General features: G+C 36.2%; 1 protein-coding gene across 1 annotated transcript; it reads left to right on the top strand.

The window, feature by feature from the left end:
• Window positions 1–5596: 5596 nt before the first annotated feature.
• LOC102196194 (T-cell surface antigen CD2-like) lies at window positions 5597–10076 on the top strand. Its single transcript, XM_005719954.1, has 4 exons — window positions 5597–5653; window positions 5977–6079; window positions 8899–9219; window positions 9781–10076. The coding sequence occupies exons 2-4, from the start codon at window positions 6031–6033 to the stop codon at window positions 10074–10076; spliced, it is 666 nt and encodes a 221-aa protein (XP_005720011.1). The 5' UTR covers window positions 5597–5653; window positions 5977–6030.
• The last annotated feature ends 3235 nt before the right edge of the window (window positions 10077–13311 follow it).

Here is a 13311-nt window from a genome sequence, read left to right as displayed (position 1 = left end):
GTGTCCTCTGTCCTGCTGGTCTCTGAGTGTCTGTCCCTGGGAGAGAGGAGGGTGTCCTGCTCCTCTGAGGGAGGGGACAGTCTTCAGTACAGCTGGACTCTGGATGGACGCACACTGACAGATGCTGAGCTCCTTTCTGGAAATAATGAGAGTAACATCATCACTCTGAAACAGCACGTCTCAGGAACTCTGGTCTGCTCAGTCAGTAATAACATCAGTGATGTCTTCAAAGAAGAGAGGATATCTACCTGTGGTGAGGGAGGTCTTTGTAAATAATATCTGATAATCACTCAGCAATTGATATGCTCACTTTGTATATCTTTAACAAATTACGTGGGTTTCTTTGCTCATAGGCTTTATTTTCAGTAACTGCACTTCAGTCATCAGGACACAGATATCAGAGTGTGTGCATAAAACTAATAACACTGTGTGTACTGAACCAGCGAAGAGTTCTGTGGGTAAGGAAAAGAAACTGCCATCAGTGATGAATCATGGTGGATTAGTAAGTGAAAACTAAGTAGATCCAATGAAATCAGTTTTTTCATCTTTTGTTGTCTTTTAGCTTTGAAACATGCAATTTGTCATTGATTGGTGGTGGACTCTCAGCTCTGGTAATTTTCATAGCTGTGGGTGCAGTTATCATCTGCTCAGAGAAAAAGCAAAATGACAAACGCTTAAAACAAAACGGTAACAAACATCTTTTTTTTCCTTTCTCCCATTACTCAGGTCGCTCTTTTTTGCATTTTTTAAGAAGATAAACAGAATAATTGAGCACTTTTAAATAGTTTTTTTTTATTATTCTTGCTAAGAGTTTATTGATATCTGTTATGTGTCGGTTAAATATGCAAGTATTGTTTACCACCTACCTTTAACACAAAGTGTTGGAAAGCAGTTTTGCCCAGCTTTGTAAAGCTTAAAGCTCCCAAAAGAACGTTAAAAGTCATGTTTTATTTATTTATTTATCTATGTAAAATGTGAATCATTTTGCATCTTTGTGGTAAAACTAGCTTTTTCCATACAGTGACATTTTTTGGCTATTAGCAAACAGTTTCATAGAACATGAAAAATTCTTTAATCATTCACTGACGCTATTTGCTGCTCTGCAGAGAATGAAGATGGCCAAGAAGTCTATGCTAATGTTGGTGTTGTGGCAGGTGAAGCAAAGAGAGAAAATAGCAGAGCTGGAGTTAATCAAGTTTTTCCACAGCTGACTTTTCAGTCACAGAAGAAGAGAACACGTTATATTAAAGTTTTGTAGTTGTATTTTTTCTTTGATATCTGCACAATAAATTTTACAGTCGAAACAAAAATAATTTCCTAACTTATTTAAGTACGGTTGTGGTGGGTTGTGGTAAGTGGTGTCACTGCAGGAGAGGGAGCACCTGAACAGCATCCGCAATCACCCTTCACCAGCTTAAAGTCTGTGTTCTAACTGTTGTCATTGCTGTTGGTGGTGATGTGTGTGGCTGGCAGCTGTAGAGCTGCAGCCATGTGTTTGTGACAGCAACCGTGAGAGAGTAAAAGTGTCAATAAAGTATGCTGAAAAGCATGTTCATGTATGAATCATCAAATCTGCTGTGGTATGTTTACAACAGTTTAGTTCAAATTTATGTAATATTAATTCATAATGTATGTCATCTCAAGAAACATTACACAATAAAACCTGCCAGCATCATATATTTGAATCTCAGACTGTGTTGATTTTTTATCATAGAGATCACAATAACAATATTGATTATATTCTGTCATTTAGGGAAGTTACGTGATCTGCATCTTGTCAACTTAATTGTATTTTCAATTAGCTCAGAGCCAGTTTACCACAGAACCCTTTAGGTAAGAAGATCTTTGACACTGTATTACAAGCTCAGTCTCAATTCAAATATCATCAAAATACAGAAACTCAGAATAAGATTTATGCAGCTTAACTCTACAGTCATGTTGAATCTGAAGATGAAAAACTAGATACAAAGAAACTGTCAGCATGGTTAGAGTGGTGTAGTCTCTCCTTTTTTCTGCTTGTCATCAGAAAACATCTGTGGCATATTTACATATAAAAATTAAACTGTTAACCTGATATAGAGCATATAGATTTTAGGAATTAATGTGTAAATAGTGTTCTTAAAGAGAACTTTATAAAAATGTCACAAAGTAAAATGGTAAATGGCCTGTATTTGTATAGTGCTTTACTTGGTCCCTAAGGACCCCAAAGCGCTTTACACATTCAGTCATCCACCCATTCACACACTGGTGATGGCAAGCTACAATACAGCCACAGCCGCCTTGGGGTGCACCGACAGAGGCGAGGCTGCCAGACACTGGCGCCACCAGACCCTCTGACCACCACCAGTAGGCAACGGGTGAAGTGTCTTGCCCAAGGACATACGACCAAGACTGTCTGAGCCGCGGCTCGAACCGGCAACCTTCCGGTTACAAGACGAACTCCCAACTCTTGAACCACGATCGCAACAAAGTAGATAACGCTTCTTTCTCTACCAAAGATGTTATGTGAAAATACAGGCTTTCATATATTTTCCTTACGTACAGCTACACTGTAACATTTGTTCATTTGTAGAATATATCAAATAATATACTCTGGACTGAAAATCTTTATTGAATCTCTCCCTCGTTCTCTCTGGCTCTTTATAGTGAAATTCTAGCAGCTTAATATCAGATATGACCACCATTATTCTTCAACACAGTATGAACTCTGTTAAGTAAATCTTCTTGTAATTTCTTTAAGTAGCTTTCAGGAATAGTTATCCAGGGTTCTTCAAGGACATTCGACGCTCTTCTTTGAAAGTTGGCTGTGATTTCTGCTGTTCTTTCAAGATGATCCTACACTGCTTAAATAATGGTGAGTTGCAAGTTTTGGGGAGGCCAAACCATGACTGTCCGGTCCTGGGTCAGTGACCCAGAGTTTGGATTTATTTTATTATTATTATTATTAATCTGTGACTTCATGGTTTATGATTACTAGTGTTTTGGTTTCTGTTTAAGCACTCTAGTCTTTCTTTGCTCTGGTAATTCTAGTTTTTTAAGTTTTGTTCTGGTGCCCCCATGTTTAGTCTATGTTTAGTTCTGTCCTCCTGTTTGTCTTGTTCCCCAGTCAGTAGTGTCTCATGTCACTCCTGTCCCTGTACTCAGTGTTCCCTATGTTCAGTATCTAGTGTGGGTCTCTGTGTCTGTCATGTACTTCCTGTTTTATTTTGACTGTTCTACTCTATGTTCAGCCTCTGTTCCCCGTCTGGTCTGTGTAATTAGTACCAGCTGTGTTTCCCTTCTCTCCCATTTCTTGATTAGTTAGATTACTCTGTCCATCCCAGTTTATATGTTCTGTTTCCCTGTTTTGACACCCAAGTTTGTACAGCACAATAAAGCTGCCTTGTATTATTGGGAATAAACAGAGCTCAGTTTTTATCATATTAAGAAAAACTGTTTTGTTTCTCCTAGTGAATACTTTGAATTGATCCTTTAACATCTGGTATCTAAATATTTCTGAGCTGCTGCCCATCAGTTCAAGGTCCACAGTTGCTCCAGAAGGAAGCAAAACAAAAACAAAAAGAATTTAAATATTTGTTTAAAACAAACATATTTTTTCTGGATCTGTTTGTATCAGTTGAAGTAAATAAATTATATGCAAAATTTATATAAGTCTGTGAGTAAAACACAGAGATCTGACAACAACACTAAAGAACATCTAAATATTAGTTTAATTGAACTTACCTAATTAGCTTATCCTAATAATGCGATGCATTGTGTTTGTTACTTAAGATGATGTGACGGAAAGGAAAAAGTAAGTGATAAGAACTGCGGACATGACCAGACTTACTCTGTGACCTGCCTTTGTTTAATTTCTGTTTGCTCGATGGGGAAGTTCACACACGAATCCCACAGGCAGGTTAGGGTTGGGGTGGCTGGTGCCAGTCACAAATCTGGATAAATGGTGAACGTTGCATCATGTCAAATATGGTAATATGTCAAACACATATCACTTGTGTCAGGGGCCGTGTTAACAGCAACCTGTAACAGAACAGTAACAAATATCTTAGAGGTGAAGTATGTGCAGAAACAACAGCAGTGTGTGAAAATGATGAGAATGATTAATGTGTTACTGATTTCAGAACTGTATTAAGAGTGGTGAGAATAACATTTCTGCTGTGAGAATTGTGCAAATGCAATCAATAAAAACTGTAATATCAATTTAGTTAAGCTGTTACACACACTTCAAACCTACCTGACCCCTGTGAGGATGCCACCTACAAATATGTCACTGCAATAATTCAGAACAAATAATCTGGCAAAACTTAATAAGTGTAATTTCCAAATTTCAGATTGATGACAGAATATGGGAAAGCATTGTTTTTATGATATTCCTGTAAACATCAGTGCAAAAATGCTTTGAAGCTGTATAATTCTTAATCACTGGAGGGCGCCATTATCTAAAAATTGAGCTGATTCCATTATGAATTCAGTGTTCAGGTTTTAAAATCAAATGTTACATTTCAAACCCAGTTTGGCTTAACTATGTTTTTGTTGAGTGAGTCAGGGGTGACAGAAGAATAGCAAGAAGAGTGAGACATGCTATGATTTATGGTTTGGATCTGGATGTTAAGATCTTCAATGGTAGTAACCCGAATGTACAAGACTCAAAATAAGTATATCAGAGGGAACAGCTCAGGTTGAGGATTTTGGAGACAAAGTTAGAGAAGCAAGTCTGAGAGGGTTTAGACATGTGGTGAGGTTTTTAAATACTGGAGAGGTGTAATCGAAGGTGCTGAATATCGAGCTGCCAGGCAGGAGGAAAACAGAAAGCCTGCAGAAGTTGATAATCTACCGTGGTGACCTCTAGAGGGAGCAAACAAAAGAAGATGAAAAAGCTGTGGTTTTCCTGATCTGCCCAGGCAACTAATATATAATATCAGAGATTATATTTCAATCTCCACACACATATTCTGCTTTGGATTTCTTCTTTCAGCATCTATTTTCTTCAAAATACTGTATGATATACAGATGTAATAGTTTGAACGCACCCACATTGCCTAAACTATTTTTATTAAAAATCAAAGGCAAAAAAATAAAACATCAAAAAGCATTGTGTGTCCTGTGCTCATCAGTCTACATTTTAAACATAGACATAAACATAGAGCAGGAGCACAATATAACCAAGAAGAGTTATTGAGAGGCTCTGTGTAATAAAAGCTACATGCATATTTGTGGTTTGAATGGTGACACTTTTTTTGTGTTTCACTTCTTTCTGTGTGCAGTGATGGTAACAGTTGCTGTGCAATGACATTGATGTCTCCTTTTATGGCGAAACCTAACATGAGACCTTGACACACAGAACTTTGGTACATTTCAAAACCACTGAAAAACACAACAATCATTAATGCCTGTGAAAGTGTTTCAAGGTTTGACAAGTAAAAATAATTGACTGTTTTTCATTAAATTGGTAGGCAGCTTCTTTCTTTTGTCTCTCTTTGCAGCTCTATTGTAGTCACATCCTGCCTGGTCAGTGTTCACACGTTCTTCCACCAACAGGAAACATGGTCAGTGTAGGTTGTGCCTTTTTACATCTTGGTAAAATAGAAGAGTTTGTCTGAAAGCTGCCTGCTGAATAGGCTGAATGGAGAAGAAAAACAGAAGCTGTGTTTGTGTAGGTGATGCTGATATCATATTATTATTTTATATTACTGATGATGCTATTATTGCATCATTTCTGTGGTGAGCTGTATTTAATTGTTTGAAATGTGCAGCAGCTGGGGTAATAAGTGTTGTCACTGAATCGATGATAATATTATCTTTAGTGTTCTGCAGCTTAAAGGTTGAGCTACACTTATGATAAATTTATACAAAAATAAAATTCATTATAAGTTTTCCTTGGATTTAAAGTTGCCTGGATATTAAATGAAAGCTCTCTTTGCTACAATCTCCACTGATGTTTGTGGATGATTACTATTTACACTTATCACATGTAAGGAATCACTCGGACAGCTGAAAACTGTACCAGCACTCATTGAACAGTGAGAAAAGATGGAAGCTGTGCTTGGATTGATGATTGTTCTACTGGGAGTTGCTCAGGGTGAGTTTTTCAGCTTTTGAGATGCAACACTTTTATAATGTAAAAATCTTATATATCAACAGTGTGTTTTGAAGCCATGGCATGTGTTAGTACATTTGACTACTTGAAAACAGCCAAAGGATCTCTTGTCTTTTATTTGTTTATAAGTTCAGCTTATTTACAGTATGCACTTAAGGTAAAAACAAGCAGTGCTGAGTTATAGTCATGTTGGCAAATACAGATTTCCAACATGACTAATGTGTTCATCAGTTACAGTAGCGGTATGATGCAGTAGTGTTGAGTGATATATTTTTTAAAGTTTTTAACTGGAAAAAATATAGCTGCAGATAAATGGAGAAATTCTTTACTTTGTGCATTAATTTTTAGAATTTAGGCAGTTTTTGTTCATCCTTGCTGCACAAAACCAACTTCTTCTTCAACTTCTTCTTCTTGTAGTTTTTGTGGTTGAAATGGAATTACCTCATAATGGAATCTTTTTACCTATTTTCTTTTTCCCACATCTAAGGATGTTTACTTTTCCAACTAAATGTTAAAACTTTAAATTAAAATTTCGTAAGGTACAAAAAGTAGCTTGGTTTATTCAAAATTTTATTGCCATGATTTCGTAATTGTAGTTGTCAAAAGTGACATATTATACACTGTTTACTTACCAAATTGCTTTAGTAGTACTCTATTTTCTGCACTATAAGGCACATTTATAATGCTTACATTTTCTCAAAAATCAGCAGTGCGCTTTATAATCTGGTGCGCCTTATGTATGAATTCTGGTTGTGCTTACTGACCTCGAACCAATTTTATGTGATAAACCGTTCTCAAAAATCTGTCAAAAAGATTTTTAGTACGACTTTGGTAAGCTACGAAGCCGCACTGCTGTCGGAGCATTATGGATAACATAGTCAGGAGTCTCACGGAGTCTGTTCAGGTCCTAAAGATAAATGAACACTGGGCCATCACTGGGAGTTAAAAACCTTCTAAATGCTTTCATCTTTAATATAATGATCAGCATTGCTGCTTTACCAGGTGTAACAATTAAGTTAAAAATCGAGGCATCCATGAAAACAGAATTTATTAAATTTAATGGAGTTAGAAGTTAGCAGGGAGTTAGCTCGCTAGTTTCCACCTAAACAGGATATACCATGTTCTGACTGAAAGATTTCGTAAACAAATTAAGACGTACAGCTCTGCTATCACTTCCGACATAAATGAAGAGAGAAACTAAACAGCTGTGACGTTTGTAATGTACAGAGATGGGCAGTAACTTCCAGTCAGAGAATGTTGCATATAATTAAATTTTTGCTAGATGCATAAAGTTAAAAGATTAAAACTAATAAAACAAGTTTTAAAAAGAGACTTTTCCATTTGGTTACATTTTGTATGATGGATTATGTAGAAAAAGTAGAATTGGGCTGAAAGATCTATTGCTTTATCACCTATTCAGGTTGTAAATTGTGTTTTTAAAAAGTAACTAAGTAATTAATTACTTTTGCCCATAAGTAATCAGTAAAGTAATGGGATTACTTTTGGGGGGAAGTAATCAGTAATTAGCTACTGATTACTTTTTTCAAGTAACTTGACCAACACTGGTAATGTACACTATATAAATGGTGTATATAGACAAAGGCATCTCTTAATATTTGAATTCAGGTGTTTTCAGTTACATTGCCGCAGGCATATTAAATCAAGCACCATGCAGCCTACTTTTACAAACATTTGTGAAATAATGGAAAGCTTTAAAGGACTCCATGAATTGATCAAATAATGAAATAATACAATAAATCAAAATTCAAAGTATAAAACCAGGGACAAAAATTTTATAAAAAATAAAATGAATTGCAAATAGCAGTAGTAAAAAGACGAAACATGAACATAGCTATCAAGTTGAAGCCTTCAATTTGACACTATTATAAACTCATATTGTGTTTGTCTCATATGATTCTAATTACAGATGTAGGCCTGTCACTGGTATTATTACATAGAGTAATGATGTGAAACCTTTCAAGTATAAAACTAGGGACTGCTCTCACTTCCAACATAGGTGAAAACAGAAAACTAAACAGCAGTGACTTTTGTAGGGTTACTAAAGTTGGGCTGGTTGGTATATAATGATTTGCTACATGATCGCTAGTGACACAGCTATGTTAGCACAACATAAACACAGTGAAGCTAGAGGATGAATGCTAACTTTTTTCCACTCAATAAAAGTTAATGTAAGGGTTCCCGATGGTATTCGGACAAATGCAATCGCATGGCAGGATGCTATAAACAGACCAAACTTCAGTCAGGAGAACAACTGAGATAACCCATCCACAATAAAGGTTAGTCATTAATATACTGCAACAACACAGGAATAGAGCAGCTGAAAGAAGATTCAACATTCATGAATCAATGGTACGGAAATGGAAGAAGCAAGAAGAATGAGTTGAGCAAAATTGACTTATCTGACGCTTATCTGCCTTATGTATGAAAACAGACCCGTTCAGGGACAGTGCACCTTATAATCCAGTGTGCCTTATGATCTGAAAATATGGTATATTTAGTTGTTAAGATATCTCTAAATTTTGGTCTTTACTACTGTAACGTTGCAAGTTTGTTGCAAAGTTTGTAGTGACCATGTTTGCAGTGACCGTGTACTGGTGCCTCTATTACCTGTGACATATAAGACACAATGCCAGGTATAATACCTTGTTTTTACACGTTATAACCAATTAACCCACTGTGAGTGAAATATTCAGAATTATTTTTTAATTGCTTCAGTGCTGCTTAATATCTTTTTTTTTTGTTGTTGTTTTTTTCACAAAAATATTTTTTTGAATTTGCAGGTGTGGAAACTTACTGTGATGGCAGACAGGATGGAGCTCAGTGTTATGGAGCTTTGGGAGGAACTGTGGACATCCAGCTGATGGACAGCACCTCAGAAATATCTAGATACCACTTGTTAAAGGATTCATTAAAAATATTGGATGTGAAACACAATAAGAGTTTTCATGATACCACAGAGAACAAATTTCTATTTTTTCCTAGTAATGGAACATTTAGGATCAGTAGCCTAAACAGGAATGAGCATGGTAATTATACCCTTCAAACATTTGATTCAGATGGAAGAAAATCAGATGAGTGGACTTTCAAGTTGATCTTTCAAGGTAATTTTTTCCATTTCAAGAAATGACTACAATTATTATATATAGTGCTTAACAAATGTATAAAAACATCAAACATTTTAAACTTTATAGATAAATGCTTTATAGTGTTTAAAATATAATTTGGATTAAAGGGCTAATAAATATTGGTGCATGAAAAATCATAGAAACATAAAAAATATATTTGCTAATCATCAATAATGTTTATTTAAGGCACGTGTGGTATAAACGTTGCATTAGATGGTAGCCTAATAAATGTGTTAAGCCCTGTAAATGTAACATTATTTTGGGTAATCTACATAACATATCATCTTATATAATATATCTCATATTCTGTGTGGTATAGATGGTCCTTTACTTTACAACATAAACAGCGTGAGGCAACTGTTGTTGTGATTTGTTGCTATTAATAAGATTAGATTAGATTAGACTGAATTTGAATATTTAATAGAAAATTCTAAATTTAACTGTATTTTGTGGCTACAATTCTCTTCCTTATATACTATTAAGAATGAACAGTTCTGACATATAATATCAAAACTCATCTGTGTGTGTTTCTCTCAGCTCCTGTGTCCTCTGTCCTGCTGGTCTCTGAGTGTCTGTCCCAGGGAGAGATGAGGGTGTCCTGCTCCTCTCAGGGAGGGGACAGTCCTCAGTACAGCTGGAGTCTGGATGGACGCACACTGACAGATGCTGAGCTCCTTTCTGGAAATAATAAGAGTAACAACATTATTCTGAAACAGCACGTCTCAGGACATCTGGTCTGCTCAGTGAGAAATCATGTCAATAGTGTCTCCAAAGAACAAAGGATATGCACTTGTGTCTCTGACACTCCTCTAGGTAAGGAATCAATCCTCTAGTAGTATCACTTACTCCAATGGTAACTCAGTTATACATAAGTGAACCTGGTCAAAGCTCTAATTTAATGTGATATTTGTGTCTCTGAACAGATAACTCCTTACTTTTATGTGGTTTGAGAGCAGTGATGGGAATTATCTTATTAATTGGGATTTTCATCTACTTTGCTTGGAAGAAAAAGAAAACTTTAAAAGCTGAAGTCTCTGCTGTCCCACAAACGATGGACTATCCAGACAACTCTGTTCTGATGGTTGAAATGAGAAGTTCTACTTCTTGCAATGTGTAGTGTCAACTTTGATCTACTGACATTTCACATCTCTGTGCGTGTGAAAATAACACTTAGATGACACGTATCTCCTGTTTTTATTCACTAATCATGTTTTACATTTACACAGCTTACACTGAATTGCCATGAGAAGGTCTGAGCATTTGTATTCTGTGGAAACTAATATAACAAATGTTGTAACTGTAAGTAGAGTAGTCTTTTAATCTGAGACATTTTTTGGCCTAAAATCAAATACATATTACATAATTGCAAATAGAAATAATCAACCCACCAGAAACTACTGTTTGTACTAAACTGAATTTAAACACTGTTGCAACTGGTTGAAATCAACAGCACTGATTCATACTGTGTACTTTTCTTTTCTTATTGCTACACTGTAACAATATATTTGCAGGACAGGTTTATTTATTGCTGCGTTTTCTTGCTTACCTTGTGTATCTGTCTGGTTCTGCCTTTTCTGTGTTTCCTTACCTTTCTGTCTTTGTGTCAAGCTCATATGTCATAGTCTAGGTATTAATGTTAGTCATTTCCTGTTTTAATTTGCCATCCCTTGTGCTTTGTGTTCTGTTTTGTTTCTCTTATTTCATTAGCCTGGGATAAGTGTCTGTACTCCCACCTCTTGCCTGTTCCCTCATCTTCCTATATGTTTATGTATGGCCTCAGTCTCATTTAGTTTCATGTTCTGTTCTTCCTCTAGACAGTGTGCCTCTTGCTGTGTGTTCTGCTGTTCATGTGTCCTACCAAGTAAACCTAGTTCATTAGTTCCTGTTTCTACCTTGATTGAATTATTCTATTCTGTATTTTAGTTTTTGTTCATTTAGCAATAAAGCTGTTTTGAGTTTAACTTCTGTCTTTGCGTCCTAACCTTCCTGCTACACAGCCAGTGACATGTGACACAGGAAGCATGATGTTTAGAGTGTGAAACAATAGCACAGTGTGACTGTCCATATCTTATCAATATGTACAGTTTCAGAGCTTCTGCTTATAAGCAGATCTGTCCACTTGCTTAGCCAAGTTTTGTTAAATTCAACCAGCAATTTATTTTTAAATGGATACATGGACTGATACTGTGATGAGGTCAGAAACTGCAATAGATTTCAAACTTGTAGATGACTACTGTAAAACTGTTAACTATTAAATAGGTCAGTCCAAGAAAGCGTTGATGATAAAGAGTATTCTTATTGTTACAGCAAGTGTAAAATACCCTAAAAAACCTTTTATTGTCAAGAGCTGTTTATTTTGGGTTCCTCTAATACATTTAGGGCCTTTGAGGTATAGTGCAATAAAAACTACATTCAATAAAATCACTTTAAACAGAATATGGTCAGACAAAGCTTTAAATGGCCAAAAAAAACCCCAAAGAAAGCAGCATTATTTATATGTGTCAATGGAGGGAGCCATTATGTGAGATATTTACAATAGTTGTCTTGGTGTTATGCCTCCAATGTTCAGGTCTTAAAATGAAACGAGAAGCACTCAGAGTGTGCAAACCTCTACTAAGGCATTTACTTTGAAAGGAATAGTATTGTACTCAATTTGTTTACATTTATTTATTTATATAAGATGAAGAGAACGTGGTAATGGAGGATTTTTGGTGACTTATCAACCACAGCACATTCACCATTGGAGGTTTCACAAGCAACAAGCTGAGTAATGAGAAACCTAAGCCAACTCCATAGCCTAGGTGTGGGGGGTCTGGGTGGAGGCACAGGAGAGACACATAGCTACTCTCAGCTCATGCTTGAAGGTGACAGTTTGTGGCAATAATGTTCACTCTGTTGGGTTGTCAGGACAAGTGCACAGCAAAATCTCCAGAGTTAAATTAACACTAGAGAGTGTCTATATGGGTCCACACCTCTGAGTGTTAAATACAACACTGTTGAGTGTTAAATTAACACTTTTGACAGTGTTATATGTTTAAAAGTAACCTAGTCAGTTTTGAAGATTAACAATGGCTAACACTGAGCAGTGCTGATTTTCTAACACTGGAATATTTCTAACATTTTGAGTTATTACTTTTAAAATATTGTAACTCAGTTACTAACTCAGTTACTTTTTTGAAGAAGTAACTAGTAACTAATGCCACAACAACCATGCCACGTTCACAGCCACAAAATCAGCTTTCTTCCGTATTTGAATGCTAAGTTTGAACTTCAGCAGGTAATCGTGATCATGTCTACTGTCGTGTTGGTTGGTTAGATTTGTGTTAACTGGAAGAAACCAGCAGAATAAGGCTTAGAGAGGGGTGGCCATCTGCCGCAACCAGTTGAGGGCGAGCAGATGAAGACAGGACAAAAACACACTGTAGAAGAGAGCCAGAGATATTAAATATTAAAAGTACTTTTGAGAATTGGGTTTCTCTGACATACATCTTGCCTGGTCTGAGTTCACACATTTTTATTTGAAGCCGGTCACCAACAGGAAACCAGTTGTGCCTCTGTGCACACAGTGTGCAAAGAGGCCTGCTTGCATTTATCCTGTGCTGTTTGCATCTTGGTAAAATAGAGGAGTTTATCTGAAAGCTGCTGGCTAAGTTGACAGTACAGTCACTGAGTAGCTTTTAATAACATCCTTTGTGTTAAGTTCTGCAACTTAAAGCTTCACCTATGCTTGTAAAACTTTACACAAAAAATAATTCATTGTAATTCTTGGTACATTTTGATGTACCACTGACTGTAACTATAATTGTGGCTGATGTAGCTGCTGTATGATGAGACTAATTAATATTTATACTTTGACAGCTACTGAATGTGTCAATAGACTCTGTGAGAAGCAAAGTTGGGTGATTTTGACACCATCTATTAATATCATGTTACTGTAATCACATTGCAATTTTCATTACACTGTTATGACCCCTCATTTGTCTGTGAAGTCTAGGGGGCACAAGGGTGTAACACACAAGGGCAACAGCACAAGCCATACATAAGCCCATAAACGATGAGTCAAAGATT

Source organism: Pundamilia nyererei, unplaced genomic scaffold (assembly GCF_000239375.1).
Source record: "Pundamilia nyererei isolate P.nyererei 1_Seehausen unplaced genomic scaffold, PunNye1.0 scaffold00001, whole genome shotgun sequence".
In the NCBI taxonomy this organism is placed as follows: Eukaryota; Metazoa; Chordata; class Actinopteri; order Cichliformes; family Cichlidae; genus Pundamilia; species Pundamilia nyererei.
The sequence above is the reverse complement of the archived record's forward strand: the minus strand, read 5'-3'. Positions and strand labels throughout refer to the sequence as shown.

Excerpts from the sequence above, each read along its gene's own strand:
- LOC102196194 (XM_005719954.1), top strand. The coding sequence starts at position 6,031 with ATGGAAGCTGTGCTTGGATTGATGATTGTTCTACTGGGAGTTGCTCAG. Across the intron at positions 6,080-8,898 it reads TCTACTGGGAGTTGCTCAGG|GTGTGGAAACTTACTGTGAT; the intron begins GTGAGTTTTTCA and ends TTGAATTTGCAG. Across the intron at positions 9,220-9,780 it reads TTTCAAGTTGATCTTTCAAG|CTCCTGTGTCCTCTGTCCTG; the intron begins GTAATTTTTTCC and ends TGTTTCTCTCAG.